Raw genomic sequence first — 18,205 nt, forward strand, 5'->3', positions numbered from 1 at the left:
TCTGTGTATGTTCACAGGTTTACAGGTGGTTTTAAATTCTATTATTAAAGCCATGGTTCCCCTGCTTCACATTGCCCTGCTGGTCCTTTTTGTAATTATTATCTACGCCATCATCGGCCTCGAGCTCTTCATCGGAAAGATGCACGCCACATGCTATGTAGTAAAAACAGGTAAAGCAGAGTTGCACTTTATTTTTTATTTACTTGATTTTGTGTCTGATCCCCCCAGTTTTAATTTAAACTTTTTCAAATAATTACTCACAGCAAACAGTCTAAATGGGCATCCTCTAAGATTAGCATAGAAACATGTTTTAATTCTTGGGAATGAATGAAATATCCACCTGGTTTGTGAATGATGAAGAGCTGCTGAAAACAAGACAGAACAGATGGTGGAATAAATCCGCTGATTAAATAACTAATATCTGACTGTTATGTAAATGTACTTGCCCTTTCCTCTAGTATTGCTTTCAAAATGGCAGAAGTGTTAGAGAAATAAGTAAAAAAAAAACAATAGTTGTAATATATTCAGAATATTATCGTATTTTTTAGACTATAAGGCGCACTTAAAAATAATTTAATTTTCACAACTATCGACAGTGAGCTTTATAATCCGGTGCGCATTATTGTAGTGAACTAAGCCTCTGGTCAAAAACCTGACCCTGAGGGCTTTCCTGGAACAGGAACTGTTATTTCATTGATTTGAGTCCAGAAACACAAATTAAGCTCATCCAGAGACTTTCTGAGGGTGTCCTGCACTGGTCAATTGAAAGAACACTCTCTTTTCATTATCATTACTATTTTACAATATCTTGATAATCAAAGTGTGTTTAGTTCAAATAATTTTTAAATGTTGAAGTGAACTACTCACTTTAAATCAACTGTGAAACAGTATTAATGATTTTTAATCCTCATTCAAAGTAGAAATCAAGTTAATGTCTGTTACAAGAGTAATTATGCATTTTTTTGATCTTCTGTCTGAAATGAGCAAGTTGTGATATCGGTCAAAAGTGAAGGAACGGTCAAAAACATGTTTATCGGAACGAAATGTCATGTTTATCTCTATCAGACAGATAGAAGGAAGACTGGCTCCTAAATGTCTCTGTTCTTCAAAACATCTTTCTGTCTGTTCTTAAACATCTACGCTTTCTCCTTGACATGTAATGACCCTCTGACGTCACTAAAACCACACCCCGGTTGGTTCGTTCAACCAATCAGGAAGTTCCCAGAAGGTACCGGAAGTGACCTCTTTAAAAGGGTCAACACTTCCTAGTTCCAAGCAGAACAAGTTCCAGAGCAGAACAAGAGTTCCAAGAAGAACAACGTTCCAGACATGAACCAAAGTTCTGAGAGCAGAACCGAACGAAAGTTCTGAAGTGCTGGAGTTAGTTGGGAGTTCTTTCGAGTCTCGTGGGGATTATGGAATCTTCCACATCTGAGTGGAACTCTGACGGGCTCACAGCTCATGTGAGTCCACCTGGGAGGTGAGCGTGCTGTTGAACGAAGTACTCTCACGACTCCTGAGGTCACAGCTGTTCTTACGGAGACGCTGAAAAGAGTTGAAAGAAAACTCTACACCGGAGCCGAAACTATCGTCTGCAAAGGTAAAGAGTCGATCTTCACTTGCGAGTGTACCGTGGGTTAAGCTGCGTCCAAAGGAGCGTGTTGTTTCTGGTTATAACAGACACATTCCCTCACCCATCTCTCTCCATTTAAACTTAATTTTCCCATCTTTAAAACTCTTCTATCTGTCAGTAATTAATCCAGATATTTTCAGAAATGTCTGTTGTATTTCAGTCGCAATTAAGAAATCATGGCCGTATGATTTCTCATTGTAAAGCTCATTAATTAAGCTGTGTTAATTGTAATCAATCTGCCAATTAATCTAAATGTGTGATGTGTTTTAAATCGTTTTTAATTAAACGGCTCACTGTTGTTGGTGAGTCAGAAATTTAAACACGTTTCCGTCCACATTTAATCATTCAAGGCACGAGAGTACTCAGTCCAGAAAAATGAAAGAATCCGTTTAAATTATGGATAATATCAGACAGGTATCATTCATTACATTATGTATTAATTCTGGTTGTGCTTACTGATCTCAAACTGATTTTATGTGGTGTACGGAGGTCAAAAATCCGTCCAAATGAACTTGTTTTGCTTAATGCGCCTTATAATCCAGTGCGCCTTATAATCCGACAAATAAGGTACACACTCTGAAAATAGTAACAAACTTAGATGTGGTTTCTCTTGCACTTTTATTTCTCTCTAATGCACAACTTTCACCCAACTCTTCTCCCTGCTGTCTTTTCTTTCTCATGCTGATCTGTTTTGATGTGTTTGCATGATGATGTAAAAAATAATAATACAGCTTTAAGTCAAGACAGAGCAAGGCTGATGCTCCTTTCATTCAAAGAGGTGCTCACTGCTAGAAAAAAGTGAACAAAATTGAACAAAGGAACGTGCAAATTTGTATTAAAAACTACAGAGTTTAAGAATAAACAGAACAACAACAAAGAGGCTAATCTGATAAAAAATACACTGTTTTTGAAGTTAGATCAGAAATTCGATGAGGAACTTTTTTTTTCTACACTGCTGCATTTTTAATAATCAAATACATGAGTGAACATGTAAATGTTTAGCATAACAACACACACTTTATAAACAGTTACATGTACAGTAGTCCCTCGCTACTTCGCAGTTGATTTATTGTGGACTCGCTCTTTTGCCGTTTTTCAAAATAAGATCGGACACGACACATAACTGGCTGACTGATGAATGAGCCGCATGATCGGCATGGAATTTTTATTTAAAATGAAATATTTAGCACTTGATGCACATTTGTGCAGTGCAGAGCTGCAGACAAAGTGTCCTGCATCTTTGTGCAGCCCACACTTGATAAACTTCCTGCTGCAGCTGATCAGCTACTCTGCATGCAGAGTTGAGAAGTGGGCGTGGCCAAGAGCGCTTGCAGGTGGCAAAGAGCAGAGAAGGCAGGGAGCTGAAATCATGACATTCTGTGGTCTTTGAGAGCTTTAGAGTTTTTAAACATTGTTTAAAATATTGCAAGAGTGTGGGAAAGGCTTAAAACGCTTTTATATATATATATATATATATATATAATAAAATAAACTACTACTTACTACTTGTACTACTATTCCTACTTCACGGTTTTTCACTTATCGTGGGTCTTCAGGATACGAATCCCCCGCGATAAACGAGGGACTACTGTATGTAGAATATGAAATAGGATGTATTTATATGGTATTTTATTGGGTAACAATGGTAATTATGCATTTGGTCTGATGTTCTTATGGGTGTTTACTCAAATTCACACTGCACCTCCCCACCCCCCATCTGATACATCTATGGTTACAAGACAACCAATATGTAAGCAAAAAAAAAACAACAACAAAAAGTGAAATAAAACCCCATTTCTTACAATCTAGACTTTATTACAGACAGTGAATGAAAAGTGTCAGTAAAGTCTAAGATTGTTACAAACGCCATTATTTCAACACATTTGTTTACTTGTCCAAACTTTCCCCTCCGGCTGTTGAGATTTACATGTTTCTGCTGTTTCTTTGTTTTTTGACTCAGGTAGCTAATCTTATTAAATCATATTCATCAGTTTGTTTCTTCCTCTCCATCATCTCCAGGTGCCCTTGCAGAAGAAGAGTCCTCTCCTTGTGCAGTGTCAGGGCACGGCCGCCGCTGCCTCCTCAACGGCACCGTTTGCAGGGAAGGCTGGCAAGGCCCCAACAATGGCATCACCAACTTTGACAATTTCCTGTTTGCCATGCTCACCGTGTTCCAGTGTATCACCATGGAGGGCTGGACTGACGTGCTCTACTGGGTAATCTGTCAATCTAAAGCACACTTGCTCTTATGAAGCCTAACGGGGGCACCACGTTTAGTTTTTTACACAGATAAATAAAAAATATTGAGAAAGTTGAAAATTTAAAAACTAGGAAACATCAGGGATTGAATGCCATGTAACATTTTATCATTTATCTTTAGAAATAAATTTTACATTTTCACATATTCAAGACCACACAGCATTTCCTCAACCTTTGATCTTATTTAAGTTTAATAGTTATATTTATTTGGCAGGATGATGGCGATTTCCATGACAGTAAACTACATTTCAACAAGGCAAAGCAGTTATTACAGATGTTTTATATTTCAGAGGTTAAAGGCGAGTCTGTAATCGAAATGTTGCCAGTTTGACTCCCCGGACTGACAACATCAAAATGTGGGTGGAAAGGTGAAGCACCCACACCTGCCTTCACCTTCATTTGCCCCACTCTGGGCCCTTTAGCAAAGCCCTTAACCCCCACCATCTGCTCCCCTTGGCGCCCTAGAAGGCATCTCTCTGCTCCACACAGAGGGCTGTGGTAGCTCGGTGTCTGTGGTTGCTTCAGGGAGGGCATCCGGCATAAAAACAAATACCAAGGCTTCATGCGAGTTAGTTCACTGTGGAGACCCAAGAGGAAGGGAACAGCCGAAAGAAGAAGAAGAAAAATAATAATCACCATAATGATGTCCAATTATTCTCGTCAAGATCTTTAGGAAATTCTATGTAATTTGACAATCTGTGAATGTCGTACTCTATTTATAGTTTGTTTAAAAACTTTCCCTGAAAGCTGTAGTCTGAACTATCAATGTTTTTTTGTTTTTTTTTACTTAACAGGCATTTTAAATCTAACAAGCCAGTCTCATTAAAAAACGGTCAGTTTCTCATTAGCAAGTACATAAATAAATAAATAAATAAATCAGCAGCAGCTTTTAATTAGTTGAAACTCTCGGCATTGAGAATGGGTTTTAGCGCAGTCCATCCACCTCTTTTATAGACGAAGACCCGAATGAACCGCTCCCCCTCCTTCAATTCTATACTCTGTCATTTTTTTATACTTTCTTTTTTCAGACTTTTTCTTCATTATTAAATCAATTTTTATGTTAGCAGTATTAGCACTAGCATCAGTAGAATTAGCATTAGCAGCAGTAGTCTATAGCAGTAGTCATCGCTTTATAATGTAGCGGTTTTCGTTTTGTTTTTATATAATTTCTTCTATTTACTTTTCATTTTATATGCTTGTATATGATTGTCTGTTGTTATTTGTACCTCATCTGACCTGTAAGCTTTCCAACTAAAATCAGGATTAACAGTTCAGGCAGGGCGTGTTGCTGAGGGCTGCCCTTCAGCTGCAGGTACAGGTTGTTATATGTGAAAAGAATAGTGTAAAAAACTAATTAATTATAAATTCACAAACTTCAGCGTTTCATTTTTTGAAGACACTTTTAAAACATGTATTTCATTTATGTATTTTGCCACCAACGTATTACTTACACGATTGTCATTCTCAGGGTTTCCTCCTGTTGTTTAAATTTTTGCTCCAGTTTTTATTTCACTTTATAGTTTAATGTCTCATATAGTCTTTAATCAGTGGTGTAGTCTACAGTTTTGTAGTGGGTATACTGTGGTAAAGTTAGTTTTACGTTGGACGATGGACACCGTTGAAGCACGAATGTCCAAAGACCAACGTAAAACTAACTGTGCCACGTTCAGTTTGCATACTGTGCTTAGAAACCAAAGTACACCGGTTAGTACAATGTAACTGTCAATTTATTTTTATTTTAAAGCATATTGAACATTTTCAAATTTCTCTGATATATACATTTCAATAAACGAACAACACACTTTGTACAACAGTTGGCTTTGTATTAAAAACATGTTATAGAATTTATAAAACAGTATCAAACCAAAACATGTTCAAGTATTAAGGAGTAAGTGCAGAAGTATTAATTATACAATAATTCGCTGGATAAGCGAATGTAAAAAACAAGCCTGCATACAGATAGATTGTTATGGAAGCTTTTAACTGCTGTTTAACATATCAATGACACGTGCCTAATGATATGTCATGTATCATTGGGCACTTTTAAGTGGGTATACTGAAATTCTTAAGCTTTTCTAGTGGGTGCACTCCATATACCCGCATATCACATAGACTACACCGCTGCTTTAATTCATCAATAAGCTAAAGTATGCATGTAATCAGTACACAACGTATAAAAAAAAACAAAATTCAAACTGCCACTTTGTATCTATATCTTTATAGACAAATTTTGTCATGAGCATGAGAGAGAAAAAGTCAAGATATATAAAAATAAACAAACAAACAAACCGAAGAACAGGCAACAAATTTTTTTATATAAAGCAGTGTAGGGCTTTACCTTATTGTACCAAGATTACACAGAGCAAAACATGCTTTGATTAAAAATAAATAAATAAAACAAACAATACATTAAATACTCTAAATATAACTTGACTTTATGGAAAATCATCTGATAGAACTGACTCCCACAAAGAGCTGCTGCTGCATGGACCTCAACCCTCCTGCTGCCTTTGACTCGTGAGACCTCACTTTTAAAACTGAGACGTCAGGAGTCATTTTAAGGGGTTAAGATGAAGATGCAAACCATTAAACAACTGGTTGACTTGGCCTTCAATGAAGTAAAGCTATTTCTAGTGATGTGGGTGCACATCATGGTAGATAGGTAAAATGAAGTGTTTAAAAGCTGAATTACTGTGGGCCTCTCTGAACCTCGGGGTCCAGAGCTTTTGTCCTGGTAAGCCTTTTGAAAAGTCTGACCTTGGGTCCATACAGGATATGGACCTATGGATCCATTTAGTCTCACTGTATTTTTTTTTTACTGGACTGATACTCTTTGGTCAAATGTCATAATACTGCTTCACCACTAAATAAACCTGCTTTCTTTTTTTTGCTTTGTTTTCTGAATTAGATGAACGATGCAATGGGCTTTGAGCTGCCATGGGTCTATTTTGTCAGTCTGGTCATCTTTGGATCCTTCTTTGTTCTGAACTTAGTTTTGGGAGTGTTGAGTGGGTGAGTTTGATCATTCTCATTATCTTGAGCATCACAGGGTTATAGTTGCTTCTTGCTGCAGTAACCTTATCCCTGGCTGGCTCTCATGTTCCACAATGTTTCGAAGAACTTTCAATATACTGGAAAACTAAAAATACCGTAGCTATCCTGTATGCCTCTCTTTCTTCAGAGAGTTTTCCAAAGAGCGAGAAAAAGCCAAGGCTCGAGGTGATTTCCAGAAGCTGCGCGAGAAGCAGCAGTTAGAAGAAGATCTGAAGGGCTACCTGGACTGGATCACACAAGCTGAGGACATCGACCCTGAGAACGAGGAGGAGGCAGATGAGGAGGGCAAGCGTAACCGTGAGTTTCTGAGTCCTATTGACTTTCTCATTTATTCATGTTTAAACCAAGTCATGCGCAATGGTGTAGGACATAAACCAAAAAATATTTCCACACACAGTTTATCCTCACAGATCTAATAATTCTTGCAAAAAGCCAATCTTGGTATTGTTAAACTGAGACTACAAGTGGACATGTACACCCAAACTATACTTATAATTCCACACAGTGCTGCACAACCTTAGCAAAACAAACAAAAAAAAAAATTGGTTGTGATTATTCTTCAATTTTATAATATGAGCTACAAAAAATCCACTCTTCTATGTTGCCTCAGTACGAGACTCACATCACTGTGTGCAACATTTTATCACTGTCGTCCAGATCTGTGGGGCGTTTATGGCAGCTGAGGTCCATCTGACTCCCGAGTATAATATAAAAAAAATAAAAAATTAAGACACCCCTCTCCCTAAGTCTGTTTTTTTTTCTTCTTCTTAGTTTTTAGAAGTTGCTTCACACTTGAGTTTTGTGCATGATTTCCAACCCTGAGCACCTCCAGAACACACATGATTATTTGGTGTTCATATTACAGACATGGACTTAAAACCAAACACTTTGACATCCTTGAAATACCCTAAGATACTAAGAGTAGTAGTAGTAGTAGTAGTTCCTAAAGTGTTAAAATACCAAGTTTTTTTAACACTTTAGAAACTAAAGCTTTCTCCAAAGAGAGTTTGGTTGTTGAAAAGGTTTCACTAAAAGTTTATAATTTACCTTCTATTTTAACTGTTTACTAGTTTCCTATGTGTCAACTGTTTCCTTGAAACACTTTCTTATGAGACATTATGTGCATCTATTAACAACGTAACTCGCAACACCAGCCTTCATGGAAAGATAAGCTCCTGCATGGCATGTACCACAGGTAGACTGAGAAAGTAGCTGATATCAACAAATTCCACCAATTGCTAGAAAGGGCTGGACAGAAGGACATCACAGAGGCAATGGCAGCACAAGAACAGGCTCTTAGCATAAGATCAATACAGGCTAGGGTTTAACATACCAGACAAGACTCAAGATGCAGGCTGTGCAAAGATGCTCCGGAGACAGTCAACACATAATAACAGGATGTAAGATCCAAACAAGCAATGCATACATGGAACACCATAACCAAGTGGCTGGAATAATACACAGGGAATAATACACTGTGCTGAATGTGGACTGGAGGTCCAGCAGTCAAAGTGGGAGACTCCACCAAGGGTGGTGGAGAATGGAAGGGCTAAGATATGGGATTTCCAGATCCAGACCAATAAACAAATGAAGGCTAACCAACCAGACATTGTGATGGTCGACAAGCAAGAGAAGAAGGCATTGGTGAAAGATGTAGCAATTCCAAGTGCCTGTAACATCAGAAAGAAGGAGCACGAGAAGCTGGAGAAGTACCAAAGGCTGAAAGAGGAAATACAGAAGTTATGGAGAGTCAAAGTGTCAGTCATCCCAGTGGTCATTGGAGCGCTTGGTGCTGTGACCTGAAAATGATAGAGTGGCTGCAACAGATCCCAGGAACAACCTCAGAGATCTCTGTCCAGAAGAGAGCATTCCTAGGAACGGCTAAGATACTGAACAGATCCCTCAAACTCCCAGGTCTCTGGTAGAGGACCCGACTTTGAAGTGAACTGCAACCGTCCAAGTGGAAGAGTAGGTCAAGCTACAAGTTTTTTTTTATTTTTTTATATTCAAATGGATCAAATTTCACACACTTTAAAACACCCTCTGTCATCATGAGCACCATAGAATAAAAAGACAAATGAGTCATAATTCCTGCTCTTTAAAAGACCATATGGCCTCATAAATGTCATTAAATATGTTTTTAGACATTTACTGAGTGTCACCTCTGTGTGAACAGCACACCTAGCTAAAAATCTACATGTGATATGAATGTTTGATTTTTATTTTATTTTGTATTTTCACATTCAATTATGTGTTGCTTTTAATTTAGGCAAAACAATGTATTTAAATTAATTGAAACATTTTTTTTTTTAACTGGTTCTTTAACAAAAAGTAGACATGTCCTGATGCATGCTCAGTAATCCAGGTAAATCTAACAAGGTTAATTTAGATCCTCTGGATAGAAGAATCCTTCCAGAGGACTCGCCTTAACCTTGTTAGGAAAAAGTAGAAACTTTTCAGCTTTGGAGTTTTTTTGTCACCGCTTCTGAAAAGATTATTGCCTGTTTAAAAAAATGTAAAATGAAAATAGCATTTGGCATTAGTTTTGTTTTGTTTTTTTCCATTTGTTCTGAATCATGGATCTTGCACACCGTTACACCCCTATATTGCATTGTATAGTTATCATGTCCAGAATTTGTTGAATTAGGAGATGCAGAATCACAAAATGCAATTTGACAAAAAATCAGCCAGTCTGTAATATATTTGTTGGCTATACTAATATTGATTATCACAGTATCATGCGGTTATTATTAACCAGTGTTAGTATTTGATATTATTATTTTCATTTCACATACTTTTTAATTAAATGTCTCTTTGTATGTAAACGACTAGAAATATGTTAAATGAACCTGAACATGATGTCAACATGATATTTCAGTGTTACAGTAATATTTACATTGTAAAATGTTTGTACAGTTTGTTTTTTCTGGACATAGTATCTGCATCAGTAATTTGTATTGCAGCTTGCCATACATTCCTCTCTTTCTTGTTCTGCTGTGTACTGACTCACTGCTGCCTCTGCTGTCTGGCTGTGTGAACTGCATGTTGGTAACACCAAGGGGTCACGTTGGCTGACCTCACTCAGAAGAAGAAAGGAAAGTTTGGCTGGTTCTCTCAGTCCACAGAGACACAGGGTAAATGTGTTTGTGTGTGGGAGAAATTTTGTTGAAGTGTCCATTTCATTCTTTGCATTTCCTCCCTCCATACATCTTCATGAGGACATTTCATCTTTATCCTTTTTTCCCCCATTGAACCTTTATTTATACAGGTTAGTCTCATTGAGCCTCAAGGACTCATTTACAAGAGAAACCTGCTTTAAACAAAGAACACAGATGAGGTACAGACTATAATAGACAATCATATAAAAGCATATAAAATGAAAAGTAAATAAAAGAAATTATATAAAAATGAAACAAAAACAGTTACAATATGAAGCAATGTAAAATAGTAAAAACAGCAACATGTCTGCATTGGTTTTTGCCATGAACTTAACAGTCGTTTAAAATCCCTTAGAGTGGTCAAAGTCGACAACTTCAGATCTTTTTGCAAGGTGTTCCAGAAGTGGAGTAAGAGAAGGCCCTTTTGCCAAGTTTGGTTTATACTGAGGGGACACTGCAGGTAATTATGTCTTGAAAGTGCACACTGTAGCTGCACTGATGAAGTGACATGTAGGAGGAGATGTATGAAGGCAGCAGACCAAGGAGTGATTTAAAGATGAAAATGTACCAGTGAGAGAGTCTGCGTGAAGTTAATGATGACCAGTTGACCAATGAATACAGAGTGCAGTGATGGATACAATAGTTACAACCAGTTATGAATCTTAGCGCATCGTGATGGACAGCGTCCAACATCTTCAAGGTGCTTGCAGGAGGATACATGTAAATAATGTCACCGTAGTCGATGGCTGGGAGGAAAGTAGCGGTTACAAGTACAGTTCCGACTTTCCGTTTGAAAACAACATCCCTTTGGTTTTATCAGCATTTAGCACCAATTTGAGATGGAACAAATCTGACTGGATGATGTTGAATGCAGACTGTAAAAGTTGGAAAACCTTAGCAACTGTTCTAGCTCAACAATAAACAACTGTGTCGTCGGCATAGGAATATGAGGATACTTACAGAATGTTCTGATCTACATTACTTATGTAGATTGTGAAGAGGGTGGGTCCTAAGACTGGGCCTTGTGGTACACCATTGTTGACAGTTAGATAGCTGGAAGAAGTACCATTATGTTGAACACATTGCCTCCGATCTGAGAGGTAATTAGAGAACCAACCAATAGTGTGGTCTGAGAAACCAATTTCAGAGAACTTATGACATAAGATGTCATGGTCCACAGTGTCAAAAGCTTTGTCCTGAGCCCTGTCTGTGCGTCAATGTGCTTCGCTTGCTGTTTGCTTTTGAGTGTACTTTGGTATTCTCATGCCTTTTCTTTTTGGCATTATTGTGTTTGGTTTAAACAGTCTTCATCACAACCAGGTTAACGTAAGCTGTCACATAAAACATCATTCTGAAATGATGTTACGTTGCTCTCCCAGCATTTGAAGCCCAACTGTTGGTGAAATAAAGAAAAAAGTATTTTAACTGGTCAAAATGGAGGTGAATGACATAATGAAGCACCTCCAGAGCAAGATTTTTCTTTGAGGAAGAGCCAACTAATTGGAAGACAATGTTTTTAAGTGAAGAACTTTCAGTCTTATGATAAGGGTAGTACTCTGGTTAACATTAAGACAACACTAGTCAGCTTATCTGTAAATGAACAACTTAAAGCCACACATAAACAGAATCATAGGTCCGGAGTTAGAGAACCTTTTAAATGTGATCCAGTCTTAAGGAAATCTTGAACATTTGTGAGTTTTGGATTCTCCTGTTTTTCAGTGTCTCAAAATATATATTTTTGTATTATTGTTTGGCTGCAAAATGTCCTTATATTTTACACAGTTTGTGTTAGCACAAACCTAAATATATTTCCTTTAATAAGCCTTAAGTTATACAAAGATGTAATTTAAGTGTCTTAGTTTTCAGTTGTTACCATGACTGCATAACGTGTTTTTGGATCAGAAGTAAACGCAACTTCCACAGCTGTGTTCGTCTTCAGATCCTTTATTGTATCATTGTCACGTTAATTCCCTCTCATTCATCATTTTTAATGACAATATTTTCTGCATGTATAAAATATACTGTATGATTTCCAGGGTGACTCTGACCACGTAGACAATAGTTTTTTGTTTACATGGAAATGATTTGGATGTAGTTAATATAAGTTTGGGAAATGAACTAAAGATTTAGTTTTTCAACTTTCGCTGGTACATCTTCAAGTACATGTTTTTCTGAGTCACAAACTGTATGTAATTATTTTCCTAATAATAACCTCTTTAACATGAGAAAAGATTAGAAAATAGAAAAGATTGCCAAATAAAATAGTTGGTTTCAAGTGAAATGTTCTAACAATTGTTGGTCAGCCCAAACAGGGATAGTCTTTTTTTGAAGGCTAGAATAGTTCATATTTAGTCCATGCAATTTAGCTTGATTTGGCCTTTTAGCCACACAAAAAGGAAACAATGTAATATTTTATACTTACAAATAGTTTGATGTGTGTTTAAACTCCATTAAACCTTTAATTCATTAAATTTAAGACATACTGATAGTCTATTATTTAATTGTTTTTTTGTAAAGAAGTTCATTTTTCACGTTCCTTGTAAGCTAAAACAAGAAAATGCAATGAATGCTAAAAGGAAAATTAGTTAAATGTGTTTTAGGACACACACAACTTATATTGCATGTGTTTCTGTGTGTGTGATACTGCAGCGAGCATGCCTACGAGTGAAACAGAATCAGTCAACACAGAAAATCCCAACGGAGAGGACGACAAATCACCGTGCTGCGGGCCGCTGTGGTGAGTTGGACGTTTTACAACCAACAATCAGAAATCAGTTCTTCTGCAGCACCAAACAGAAAACCATTCAACACAAAGTTCTACCATCCACTCTAATGCAGGTTTCAAAATTGCACAAGTTTTTCCCTTTTTTAAAAAGCTGCCTTGTCTTTTATTCCCACCAGTCAGAAAATAACTAAGTCAAAATGCAGGTTAGTAGCATCAAACTGCATGGAAAATGTTCTTCCTTTCTACGGTTACTCTCATCTTGCATGACTAATTTGTCTGATCCCCGATATTTTCATCACTTGTTCTTTTCCTCTGATGTCACCAGAGAAACAATGCTCTGGTTTACATTTTTTTTACCCTCGCCTAAATTCCTGCTGTCTACTCCTAATCATTCACACTCATTTGTTTTTGTTGTTTTACCACTCCTCAATTTCATTAAACGCTGGTACAAGTGAACATGTAGAGCATTCACCCAGATTTGTGTGAAGATGAAAAAGTGATAGAAGTTTGTTACAACCGAGTAAAACTGATTGTGTGTCAGTCGTCAGTGGCGACGATGGAACCGATTCTGCCGCAGGAAGTGTCGCGCGGCTGTGAAGTCGGTGACCTTCTATTGGCTCGTCATCATCTTGGTGTTCCTCAACACTCTCACCATCGCCTCTGAGCACTACAACCAGCCAGACTGGCTGACTGAAGTTCAGGGTATCTGTTTTACTTCTTTATATTCCTTTGGGTGTAAATGCACTCTTATGAGAATTCTGACAATATTCCTCTAAAAAAAAATCTTTTCTCTTTGTCAGATGTAGCCAACAAAGTTCTGCTGGCGTTGTTCACTCTGGAGATGCTTGTGAAGATGTACAGTTTGGGCTTACAGGCGTACTTTGTGTCCCTGTTTAACCGCTTTGACTGTTTCGTGGTGTGTGGTGGCATCGTAGAAACCATCCTGGTGGAGTTTTCCATCATGTCTCCGCTGGGAATCTCAGTGTTACGCTGCGTACGCCTCCTCAGAATTTTCAAAGTTACACGGTGAGCAGTTTTATTATTAATGATCTTATTTGGCCCTCAGCGATAAAGGCTGCTGCATGTATAAAATCAAGAAGACAAGCCAAAGTAACTTAGAGACTAAAAAAAATTGAAACTAGGTAATTGCATTTCTTACAAAAATGCTGTGTGAATTTTGTTGAAGAACTTGCTAAAAAACTGCTGAAATCAGATTAAATATGCTGAAATGGATAGCAGAAGTAAGCAGAAAGAACCCATATTAGCTGAATTAGGTTTAAATAAGCAGAAATTAGCACAAAAATTAGAAAATTAGTTAAAGCTGAAATTATTAAAACAAATTGCTGAAAAGTAGCTAAAAAGACAGAAGGAAATGGAAGGAGCTAAAATAAGCTAAAACATGTGGAGTTAGGTGAAAAGGGTAAATTTTGCATAAAACAACTATAAAGTAGCTGAAATAGCAGAAAAACGATTAAACTAGCAGAAAAAAGCTGAAAGGAGCATTACAAGCTGAAATTAGCAGAAAGAAGTTAATTAGGCTGAAAGTAGCAGAAATTACCATGAAAAGCTTGAATTAATCTGAAAACAGCTGAAATTAGCTAAGAATGCAAAGTAAATAAATAAATAAATAAATAAGCTGAAAAGGTAGAACAAGCTTAAAATAACAGAAGAAAGCAGAAAACAAACATGTTAGCCGAAAGAAGCAGAAATGAGCACAAAAAGGTGGAACATATCCGAAAAAAGCTGAAGTTAGCAAAAGACAGCTGAAAAGTAGCTAAAAAAAGCAGGAAGAAATTTAAATTACCAGAAGGAAGTGAAAAGAGCACAATTTTGCTGAATTAGGCTGAAAAAAGTTTAAATGAGCGCAAAAATTGTGGAATTAGCTGAAAAAGCTAAACTTAACACAGAACTGTTAAAAAGTAGCTGAAATAACTGAAACTAGCAGAAATATGCTGAAAGGAGCACAAAAAGCTGAAATTAGTAAAAAATAAATTAATCAAGCTCAAAGATGCAGAAATGAGCACAAAAAAGTGGAAATTATATGAAAACAGCGGAAATTAGCTAAAATGTTACAAAGCAAGCTGAAAAAGTAGAACAAGGTTAAATTAGCAGAAGAAAGCATAAAAATCATGTTTGCCCAATTAGGCTGAAAGAAGCAGAAACACGCACAAAAAAGCGGAAACTATTGGCAAAATTTCAAAATCAGCAAAAAAACAGCTGAAGTAGCTTAAAAAGCAGGAAGAAGCTTAAATTACCAGATGGAAGTGGAGAGAGCACATTTTTGCTGAATTAGGCTGAAAAAAAGTTTAAATGAGTGCAAAAAATATGGAATTAGCTGAAAAAACTTACACTAGCATAAAACAGTTAATACAGTAGCTGAAATAGTAGAAAAAAATGCAACTTGCATAAATAAGTTGAAAGGAGCATAACCAGCTAAAATTAGCAGAAAGAAGTTAGAAGAAGCACAAAAATGTAGTTGGCAGAAATAATTTGAAACTTGCACCAAACAGCTGAAAAAATAGCTGAAAATAAATGGTTACATTTGCACAAGGAAGCTGAAAGAAGCTGAACCAGAACAAAATGTGAAAGGAGCAGTAAAAGGTTGTAAACAGATCTAAAGATTTGAAGGAGGTAAAATGAGCTCAATTCATTTTCTGTGAAAATTAAAAATGGCAGAAAAGGCTAAATATCTCAAAAAGCTAAAGTTGCATCGATACCAAAAGTCATAACAGGATTATCCTGAAAGAGCTGAACGTTTTGATATGATTTGTTGAAATAGCTTGAAAACTGCGGGATGAGAGTCGTGCCGAAAAATGTACGGAAGAAAAATGTATCACAATAGTGTGACTGCTTCATAAACATTCACACAATAAACCAAACAGATCAGATCAGCTTCTGGTGTACTTCTGGTTGGAAATTTAACCACTTGTTTTGACAAAATTTGAAGAGTTCAGTAAACTGACTTAATGGTTCACACGCTTTATAAAAAGGATATAATCAGGACTTTGAGAAGGCCGTTCCAGAAGCTTTGTGTTAGTCACTGTTAATGGCATCAATCCCCACGATGAGACTATGTAATCTGCAACTGTATATTCAGCTTAGAGTCCTTGACAGGGTAAGTTCAAACCAAAAGCTCCTTTTTTTATGAGCCACCAGGGGTGAAGGACCTGAAAGACAAAATGTCCTCTAAAGAGATTTAAGTTTTCCACATGTCTTCCATAAAACAAGAGCAGTTTGATTGTCCAGTCAGGCTTTCTGACAAAATTTAGGTTAATCCAAACCAATCCTTTATTCCCCCACAAAGATAAATCCTGCTCAGAACACTATTCATGCCTTGTATCAAATATAGTCCTTTTATTTCTTCCTCATCTGAGTGTCCCTTCATCCGTTTGTTTGTTGCTCTGTTAAACTTGTGTTTGTCTCTTCCAGTCACTGGGCGTCTCTCAGTAACCTGGTGGCCTCTCTGCTCAACTCCATGAAGTCCATCGCCTCCCTGTTGCTGCTTCTCTTCCTCTTCATCATTATATTCTCCCTTCTCGGGATGCAGCTGTTTGGGGGCAAATTTAACTTCGACGAGACAGTGACCAAACGGAGCACGTTTGACAACTTCCCTCAGGCGCTGCTCACTGTGTTTCAGGTTTGCGTCTGATTCACTGTATGACAGGATCAGAGCTGAGAGAGGGTTGCACCTCTAGCATATTATGACTCGTTCTGTTAAAATACAGGTTTTACTAAATTTAGCGGTTGATTTGAGTGTCTCGTTAAATCAATGTTTCAATTTCCCTCCATCCTCTGTGTTCGTCAGATCCTGACAGGAGAAGACTGGAACACGGTGATGTATGATGGCATCATGGCATACGGTGGTCCGGCCTCATCTGGAATGGTGGTCTGCATTTACTTCATCATCCTCTTCATCTGTGGAAACTGTATCCTGCTCACTACACTAACACACCAAATAAACTGATATTAATTTAATACCAAACAAACTACCAGTAAGTGATTTTATCCATCCACGCTTCGTCCTTTTTGGGTCGCGGGGATCACTGGTTCCCATCATGTTTATCCTCATTTTTCCATTGACTCACAAATTCAGACATCTTGTTAAACGTCTTCTTGGCCATCGCTGTTGATAACCTGGCAGATGCAGAGTCTCTCAACTCAGCTCAGAAGGAGGAAGAAGAGGCCAAAAAGAGGAAGAATAGTGCCAGGTGCAGTTTAAGACACTTTAATCTGAACTATTTTAACTTGTTTTCATGTTGCTGTTTATTTCTAACACCTGTCATCAGCATTTTATTCTTGCACAAAGTGTCTCTTTTCATTCTTAATGACTGTTTTTTGTTGTTGTCTTTATCAGAGACCTAAATCCAGATAAGAAAATTGAAGTGACAGAAGTCAGTGATGGTGACACCAAGGTAACAGAGTAGTTCAGATTCTCTTCATAAATCTTTCAGACTGTTCTAATAAATTGCACTATTCCAATGTTATAGTGTATTATTGTGTTTACATTTGCTCAATAAATAGACACATTAAAAACTTTAATCATCTTTACCTCATTTAGGTGCCGACTGAGGCCTTGCTACAGGGAGACAAAGAGTCACATTCTGCCAATGAGTCTCCAGGTAAAATGTTTTATTTTAGAGGCAAATATACATAAATACTCAAAATGCTGCTGAATTCATAGGTCAACTTTCATATATTAAGCTAGGAACATAATAAACAATTTAATCACATTATAGATTACGTAAGCAACGAAATGCTGAAAAAGCAAAACGTTATAAATCTCAACACAAAGATTAAAAAAAAGATCAACTGAATCTATTTTTGTTTTTGCTTTCAGAAGCACTGGTAAACTACAAATTTAAAAATATATTACGAAACAAATACATTTTAAAATATATTGTGAAACAAATATTGTACAAAGTCAAAGTGAAATTTATTTATAAAGCACATGTAAAAACAACAGGTTGTTAAGCTCTGAACGATAAAAGACAAATGTAGAGATTAAAAGAAAAAAAAATCAATAAAATGAATTAATTAAAAAATATAAGAAAATAAACATAGAATACAGAACAATAAAATGCTAAAACAACTCACACTGGGTTAAAAGTCGGTGAAAACAGATGTGTTTTTCAAATAGATTTAAAAACAGGAAGTGAAGAGGCGTGTAATGTTGGGGGGCAGATTGTTCCACAGTTTAGGAACCGCGACTGAAAACGCCCGATCTCCTCTGAGCTTCAACCTGGTTTTCAGGACAACCTGATCAAATGATCCCAGCGCCCGAGAAGGAACAGAAAGTTGAAGTAGGTTTATGAGGGTGTGAGACCGTTGAGGCATTTATAGGTGAACGAGAATATTAAAATATTCTGTGACTCACAG

General features: G+C 37.0%; 1 protein-coding gene across 1 annotated transcript in view; it reads left to right on the forward strand.

The window, feature by feature from the left end:
• Window positions 1–18,205, forward strand: part of cacna1db (calcium channel, voltage-dependent, L type, alpha 1D subunit, b) — an 88,639-nt gene that overhangs the window by 40,947 nt on the left and 29,487 nt on the right. The window contains exons 5-17 of the mRNA XM_037684954.1: window positions 18–170; window positions 3,653–3,849; window positions 6,801–6,904; window positions 7,074–7,243; window positions 12,754–12,841; window positions 13,006–13,032; window positions 13,371–13,531; window positions 13,630–13,855; window positions 16,259–16,466; window positions 16,635–16,755; window positions 16,923–17,037; window positions 17,184–17,241; window positions 17,388–17,448. Coding sequence (XP_037540882.1) covers window positions 18–170; window positions 3,653–3,849; window positions 6,801–6,904; window positions 7,074–7,243; window positions 12,754–12,841; window positions 13,006–13,032; window positions 13,371–13,531; window positions 13,630–13,855; window positions 16,259–16,466; window positions 16,635–16,755; window positions 16,923–17,037; window positions 17,184–17,241; window positions 17,388–17,448 — 1,689 coding nt within the window. The remainder of the gene's footprint in view (window positions 1–17; window positions 171–3,652; window positions 3,850–6,800; window positions 6,905–7,073; window positions 7,244–12,753; window positions 12,842–13,005; window positions 13,033–13,370; window positions 13,532–13,629; window positions 13,856–16,258; window positions 16,467–16,634; window positions 16,756–16,922; window positions 17,038–17,183; window positions 17,242–17,387; window positions 17,449–18,205) is intronic.

Source organism: Nematolebias whitei, chromosome 11 (assembly GCF_014905685.2).
Source record: "Nematolebias whitei isolate Nwh7 chromosome 11, NemWhi1, whole genome shotgun sequence".
Taxonomy (NCBI): Eukaryota; Metazoa; Chordata; class Actinopteri; order Cyprinodontiformes; family Rivulidae; genus Nematolebias; species Nematolebias whitei.